Raw genomic sequence first — 7,970 nt, 5'->3', positions numbered from 1 at the left:
GTCGTAGGGACGAACATGCACTTAATAGCATAATTAGAACAGCATACAAAGCGGCCCTCAGCTTACCAGTATACGCTAACTCAGATCGACTACTGCAGTTAGGAATTTTTAACACGCTATCTGAACTAATTGAAGCCCATAAGACAGCACAAGTGACCCGCTTGTCACCCAGCCTTGCGGGACGCGTAATTCTCGACAAGCTCCACATACACCCCACTGAGGAGGTGTGCGCCACATCCCATTTATCGGCTGACATAACTAGTAGACTAGTTGTTAAACCAATAGCCAAAAACATGCTACCAGGTAGACATGATGCCCGCAGGAAGACAAGGGCACAGACCCTTGAGAAACAGTACGAGGACGATCCACAAGCAGTGTACGTGGATGCAGCTCAACACATCAAAAAAGGAGCTGGCCACTCCAAAGTCAACCTTCATTAACGCCATAACATTTCATGCTAGCTCCATATGCGAGGCAGAGGAAGTAGCTATCGCACTGGCCATCGCGGATCCCCACACCAAAACTATTCTAAGCGACTCAAAAAGCGCCGTTCAAAATTTCGCCCAAAAATTCTGTAAGCGCACTCGCGGCACGAATTCTGCGCAACCGATCTCTCAATCACAACATCAATCTCGTATGGGTTCCGGCTCACGCGGGTAACTCAGGAAACGAAGGGGTCGACCGTCTAGCCCGAGGCTTAACCAACCGGGAGACGGGAGATCTATCGGGAACGGACGCGCCTGTCGAGGCACCGCGCACATACGCGGAGGTAACAAACTTTTATCGCGAGCTAAGATGCACGTACCCCGACCCTCACCCCGACCTCGACTGGGCGCAAGCCACGACACTCAGACGCCTACAAACAAAGGCCATTCTTAGCCCCTACCGATTATCGTTAATTACGAACGGAGAATTCAACCCTGCATGCCGGCACTGTGGTGACGGGATGCAGGCCACTCAAGACCATATACTGTGGGAATGCGCCAGCAATCCCCCTCCAAAGACACTCTTGCCAGCTCCCTCAGCGGAGGAATGGGACAAGCTGTTGGCCAGCCCAAGAAAAACTACGCAACTGGCCCTCGTCACGCGAGCTCAAGAGGTTGCTCCCGACTGGAGGCCACCCTAGACTCGCCCCAGCCCGAAATAATTCCTTTCATTTCGTGGCAATAAAAGTTGTTACCACCACCTCCGCTGTAATGAAAAGGAGGAAGGGGGCAGAAATAGTAGCCATAGTGGAGGGCTATGGAGTAATTTCTACCACCTCTAATAGGGAGCTTTCGCGTGCACTGACATCGCACAGCATACGGATGCCCATCTTCGTCTCGCCTCCTAAACTTTATCGCCCTTTTCGCTATCCTTCACGTTTCTGTTCCATAGGTGGGTAGAGGTCAGATGCAACTATTATATTCTGTTTTATATCAATTCAGGCAAACACCTGACAGAAGAAATCATCTGTAGGCAGGCTGTAAATCACCTGAAATAAAAATGTAGTTTTAAAATCCCGCGCAGCCTATACTTGTTTAAAATAGAGAATAAACTTTTGTCGACGATTACGTTACTTCCTAATGCGAAATCTGAGCGCAACTCATCAGCTGTTTCACGTTTCACCTTTTCTATAGACTGCAAGAAAAACATGTATGTACAATTGCAGACAACTGTTTTTAATTTTTCACACGTATTCCACCAAGAAACACCCCACTGACAGTTCTTGAATATCAGAAAGGAAGCTTTGTAGTCAGAGAAATGAAGAGAGCAATTGAGTTATCTGGAGAGTGCTAAACGCAGCGCGTGGGCCCGTAGGAATGTTTCGAGGCGAAGAGATAGCAGCGATTGATTGATGCCGCTGACGCCGGTAGCAAGTCAAGATAACGTGACTCTGCGCTTCAGCCTGGGATGCATGCACTGTGATCCGCTGATAGCGAGCCGGCGCATCTGCAACCGGAGAACTCGGAGAAAAAAAAACTGATTGATTTATAGGAAGGGAAAGGCGCGGTAACAGTCTCACTTGTTTTCTGTGGTCACCTTAACCGCGCCGTAAGGGAAGGGAGGAAGGCGGGAGTGAAAGTATAAAGAGATAAAGAGGAACGTCGTCCCCGCTAAGCAGGGAGGGGGGAGGAGGGTACACGCATGGGTAAACACGGGTGGTAGGAGCGCGCGCAGCAATCGGATAGCACCATGCGGCCGCCGCCACAGAGGGAGAAGGGGAGGATAGGGAGCGCTCGCTGCCCCACCTGCAGAGCTGGTTACGAGGGGCAATGGTGATGACGAGAAATATATCGGACGTCTAAACTCAACAACAAAAGATGTGCGATGGTGGTGGTGAAAAACTGTATATTTGGGAGCATTAAGTGATTACATCCGAATGACGGGTCGGCATCCCAGCGACACCAAAAGCCCAGTCCGTCAGCCGCTTTTCAACGGCCGGGTCAGAGGTGGACACCGCAGCCTCCCATTGCTCGAGATAGGAGAGTTGCCAAGTGGCTGGAGAGTGGAATTCCAAGCATTTCATCATGATGGGTTCAAAATCAGCTTTAGGTGTCTCACACAGGGTGCACTGCGACGAGAACAGTCCTGGATGGATCAAAGCTAAGAAAGCAGGGGATGGGAATGTACGTGACTGAAGCAGGCGCCACGTCACCTGTTGTAGCTTAGTCATAGATTTATGAAGAGGAGGAATGGTTCGTTGATAACGGTAATGGAGAGAGATTTCGTGATAGGATACCATGCGCTCGCTAGCTTCTCCCCAGGCAGTGGCAGTCCTTGCTCGGCTGACGTATCCTCGAGCAAAAGAGTGAGGTGCATCGTTGCCTGGGTGACCCGTTTGAGCGGGTACCCATATTAATTGAATAGGGTGTTAGGGTGGGAGGAGGCAGGCGAGGAACCGGAAGGACAGTAATGTATATTGCGCAAAAAGACGAGACAAAGAGGAGAAGTGGACAACGACGGCGCACCGTCGTTGTCCACTGCGCCGTCGTTGTCCACTTCTCCTCTTTGTCTCGTCTTTTTGCGCAATATACATTACTGTCCATCATGGTTCACCAACTCGCCCAATCAGCCGTTCTTCTAGAGGAACCGGAAGGCTGGGCTAGAGATGCGACCGCGAGCGAAGTCCCGTACGGCAGATTTAGAGTCGCTAAAGATAGTTGTGGCTGGGGTAGTAGCTATGGCGAGGGCACCCGCCGCCTCCGCCGCCTCCAGGGACGTGGAGGCAAAAGTTGTACCGGTTGCGACCAGTTGAAAAGAGTTGGAAACCGCGCTGAGGGCGAACGCAGGGCGGGAGGGGTATGAGGCAGCGTCTACGTAAACGGTCTCTGGCTGGAAGCCATAGCGTTTGTGAAGAGCTTCTGCGTGTGCCTGGCGGCAGGCGACATGGTGCTCTGGGTGCATATTCTTTGGCAGAGGATGCACCTAAAGAACGCGGTGTGTCGCAGGGGGAGTGTATGCTGTGTAGAGCAGTGACCGGGAGGTGAGAGATGGATGCGAGCAAGGATATTCCGGCCGGTGAAGGTAGATGATAATAGCTCCAAATGGGCTGAGCGGTGAGCTTCCGTGAGCTCAGCCAGCGAAGTATGGATGCCCATGTGAAGAAGGCATTCATTGGAGGTGTAGCGGGGTAAGTTGAGGGCGGCCTTGTACGCCTGTTGGATAAGGGCGTTAACCTTATTTTCCTCCGCCCGCATGAGGATATATGATGGGTTCTAGCATTTTGAGTCCTTAAAAAAGATTTAAAATTCAACCCACGAAGTAACGTCCACAGTACTTTACAGCACGTTTCACACTAAGGCCATTTCTGCTCCTTAGGCTGAAATGCACCTGTGGCGCTAGAGCTATCGCGCAGTTCAAGAGCATTTACTAGCGCAGCGCCTTAGAAATAACCTAAGGACCATTGCTCTCCGCATGTGCGCACACCACAAATGGGTAAGAAGTGGGCAGGAGCACAGTCAGAAGAGGAGACTAGTTAAAAACTCCTTGTAGAAAGCGCATTGCGAAAATGCTATAAATTCAGCATGTGTTTCAGCTGTTCACTTTCGTGAAGTGCGTTCTACACATGCTTGCAACTAACGTTTGGCCGTGCGGAAATCGCAGCAAACAGGCAACGTTATTACATATCCGTTGCTTATGCGCAAAAGCGTTCAGAGTGCCTATGGGAAACGTTGGATGTTGGATCTATCTCGGGTTACCGCACTCGCCTCAACCACGCTGACCCCGGACCCCCACTTCATGCAGCATATTCGTCGAAGCTTCATGCAGAACGTCAGTGAGATCTTCATCAGACGCAGCACCCACTTTGCGTCCCTGATGCTCCTCACATCGCCGCAGAGCGTTGCAAGCGGGTGTTCTTTGAAATACGCTGTCGCGCACTGCACACTTGCTTGGTAACCTCAGTACAGAGTAGAGTTGCTCTACGGAAGATCTTTAGGTGCTGCTTTTGTTTCCCTAGCATCCAAGCAGGCTTGGAGTCCTAAGAGCAGCGCGGAGACCACTCCCATTGCCGCAAACAATCGGTAAAGGTTGTCGTACGAGCCACCGGTGTCTCGGAAGGCGCCTGCGTAAAACACATTTGAGACAAGACTTGTACTACTCGCTGTAAGCGAGGCTACATTTCCTTCAATCTGCACTTTCAAAGTTTAAACCATAAGTTTTGAAGACACCGTATTGCATCCCTGCCACATTGTGAAGTGCTTTTGTGGCTAACATTAATATTGTGTAGAAAAATTCTATTTTATATCGCTTCTACGTCCTGTTTGCTGCGACAATATCAGTTTCCAGCCCCTCCTAGCACTAAATTCGTGCGTATTTGTGAGATGTGCTACATAGAAGGACGCACGTGAGGAGGCCATTACACTAGTGAGAATATCCGAGACTGAAGCAAAAGTGCCTCCTTGTTTCGCCGCATGGAATTAATTACATTTGAGGCTAAATGCGATTTCAGAGGATGTTTTTTAACTAATTTTATATCAGCCTCATGCCTACAGCCGGCTTTCGCATTGGGGTGGAGATGAGAGAATATCTCGAGTGCACAATAAACCAGGCCATTGCACTTTTAGGCAATCTTTACAGGTGTTGACTGTAATGCGCCAGTATAAGCCGTGCAAAGAATACACTATTATAGGACGGAACTACACTCAGTGCTATAGTTCAGTAGTCGCAAAGCAAAATGTACGAGACATAGCAATAGCTGCATCTATGGTACGGCTTATCTGTTTTATCCTAGAACAGGTTAGCTGTGGCTAGAAAAGACGAGAGGAAACACACATAAATAAGCGGACGTTTTGGAGGAGGCTTCAGGTGGTTTGTTGGAATGTAATTTCTCTTCGGCCGTTTTTTTCGTTTAGTACTACCGACTGCGAGCTTTGGTTTGGGTAAATAAAACTGAAGGCAAAGCCTCACAAGCTTACTAGCTTACTAAGTGGTGTGAATGCAAACTACATTTCTGTTAGATACACCTTCACCCGTTCCATGCTAAAGCAAGCACTTCGATTTCTCTACAAAAAGCAATCTGGAGATAAATAAAGAGTGCAGCAGATCACAAAAAACATCAGAATTGGGGGTTTCATATTGTAGCGTGTGCAACAGCAGCCGCTAGGCGGCTGCTCATCGAGAGTCTCGTGCACGGACTCGAAGAAGTGCCCCGTGGCGTTCGAGAAGAAGCTTAAGTTAGCTGCCATCACTCGGTGCTCCGACCCTGTTCTTCTGCGCCTGCTAGCTCAACACCCCATTAAAACCCAACCTTCTGGTTACGGGCCTAAACGGCTACGTGATAATATGAATATTTACGAATAAATGTTCGCTTTGTCGCATGGGCAGTATTTTGCACATTGTGGAAAGAGGACAATGTGTTTATATCTCCATATTCTCATATACGCCTTATAGTCAAACGAAAGTTCTAAATTACCAGTCCTGGGTTTTACGTGCTGACGGTACAAGGCTGCCTAGGCATCTGAAATCACAAGTGATATACTGAAACGGCGGAATCTGTAACCACGATAGTCATATTCCGGCACTTACCCACGATAGAAGGCTCACAGAAGGTGAGGGGCAGCGTCGCCAAACCCGTCACACCCCAAGACACGGCTACTTTCTGCACGCCCAAGTAGTCTGCAACGAGCACAGTCTTAATCGTTGCCAAGTACCCTTGTTGGGCTCCGGCGATGAAGGTGCCCGCAGCAATCACCCAGAAACCGAACAGGTGCGGCATCACCAAAAAGTACAAGGATAAGAGCACATAGCTGGCCGATGCAATGATGCACCGGCTACGCGGCGTCTTGTCGGACAGCAGAGGAATCAGTAAGCGTCCGCAAAAACCTCCAGCGCACAAGCAGCTGACGAGCTGAGCTGCTGAGTCCAGTGGGGTTCCTTTGTCCGTGGCGTAGTCTACCACCGTGGTCGCCAATAACGGAAGTGTGAAGTCCGCTGAAATTATTGGCACTAGTATTACGTAGAAGCTGGGTGCCCGCAGAAGCTCCGTGATTTGAAAAACGAGTTCAGAAGCAATGTTTCGCTTCGCTGGAACATAAGTGACTTCTAATTCATTGTTAGGCTGCTCATATTCATGTTCCCGTGCTTCAGTCTCTTCGCATTGATTTCTAAGCGTCGGTTGCGACCCCGAGGCTGGTTCGTACGTGGCTTGTTTTGGGCGTTGTTGGACCGCACTGTCTGTGTCGTAAACGTCAAGCGTGTCTACGGGCACGGTAGCGGTGCTTCCGTTCACTGCCAAAGCTCCGTTCTTGCTGTTCGTTCTACAAAATATCCACCTTGGCCACACGACTGGTCTCGGATTCCGCAGTAACATAGCCAGAGGAATTATGTGCAGAGCCATCCCTGCAGTGAGAAGGAATGTGCCCTGTAGGCCATAGGTTGTTGCCAAGGCGGACAAGAGCGATGGTCCAACCACACCAGACAGCGACACTCCCAGATACTGGATGCCCGTGGCGAAGCCTCTGTACTTGTGGAAGTGCGACACGATGCAGATTGATGTGGAGATGGACAGTATTCCGAATGCTAGCCCTGGAAGCAGGAATTAGAGAGCGTTTGACACGAAGCTAACGTTATTGGGTCAGCCTGCATATGCAACACCCATAAGCACGCAGGCGCACCAATGTGTTTGTTATATTCATTTTTCCTATCAAACAAAATACACTAAAAAATGACAGAGGTGTACAATTCGACCTCAAATTTAGCCTCACGTCAATGTACCAGACGAGGATGGTGAAGAACGCAAGTTGTACGTAAAGCACTGCCAAGAATTTCTCAGGAAAATAAACAGGAATTATTACGCATGTTCCATTGCTGCTTCCAAGCATCTGGAAGCGCCATCTGGCATGACGTCACATTGCTCGACTGATCTCCTCATGAAAAACAAACATTTTTCCAAAGAGAATAGCACCTCCATCCCTCGTATTCCCAGCAGAGCGCTTTACCAACTGCGGCAAGCCACGAATTTTTTTTTCTGAAGCTGTCCACTCTCGGAATTCTTGAGAGATTTAAGCGACGCGTCTGATAATGCTAACCGCAGACATTCCCCAACCTTATCGCGCTTGGGTTCGAGATACTAGTATGTACATATTGACCGTCTTTGCTTCTATCTACTCACAATAACTGCAGACGTTCGTTAGGGTAATATTATGGAATCCTTGATTTTTAATATATAGGTAAAATAAATTGGAGATAATAATGGCGTTTAAAGAGGGCAAACGTTTTATTTCTTCTACCTGTATCCATATTTTATAAATAATTGCTAAAAAGTATAAAAGAAAATATTGACGCCTTTATCTCAACCCTCAGAAAAATCACGTGGTGTACCCACCTCTAATATGTTTATATCAAGATGCGATCAGTTTTCAGTTCAGTTGTTTATTTTCCAGTTTTGCTGGAAGGGTTCCTGGATAAAAGCTGCTAGAGCAGCTTGACTAAGTCCAGGAAACCGTTGCAAGGCATGGCGTACACAGCAAGCGTGTCAACAAAAATGT

At 48.7% G+C, this 7,970-nt stretch overlaps 1 protein-coding gene across 1 annotated transcript in view; it reads right to left on the bottom strand.

Moving 5' to 3' along the window:
• Positions 1-3,714: 3,714 nt before the first annotated feature.
• LOC146195697 (monocarboxylate transporter 12-B-like) overlaps positions 3,715-7,970 on the bottom strand; it is a 53,330-nt gene continuing 49,074 nt past the window's right edge. Inside the window, exons 4-5 of the mRNA XM_084596259.1 lie at positions 6,010-7,008; positions 3,715-4,546 (exon numbers count right to left, since the gene is read on the bottom strand). Of these exons, the coding sequence (XP_084452385.1) occupies positions 4,404-4,546; positions 6,010-7,008 (1,142 nt within the window). The 3' untranslated portion in view covers positions 3,715-4,403. The remainder of the gene's footprint in view (positions 4,547-6,009; positions 7,009-7,970) is intronic.

The sequence above is a fragment of the Amblyomma maculatum genome, chromosome 3 (genome assembly GCF_055883805.1).
Source record: "Amblyomma maculatum isolate TAMU_Amacu chromosome 3, ASM5588380v1, whole genome shotgun sequence".
NCBI lineage: Eukaryota > Metazoa > Arthropoda > Arachnida > Ixodida > Ixodidae > Amblyomma > Amblyomma maculatum.
Note: the sequence above shows the minus strand (reverse complement) of the source record. Positions and strands in the feature narration are given on the sequence as shown.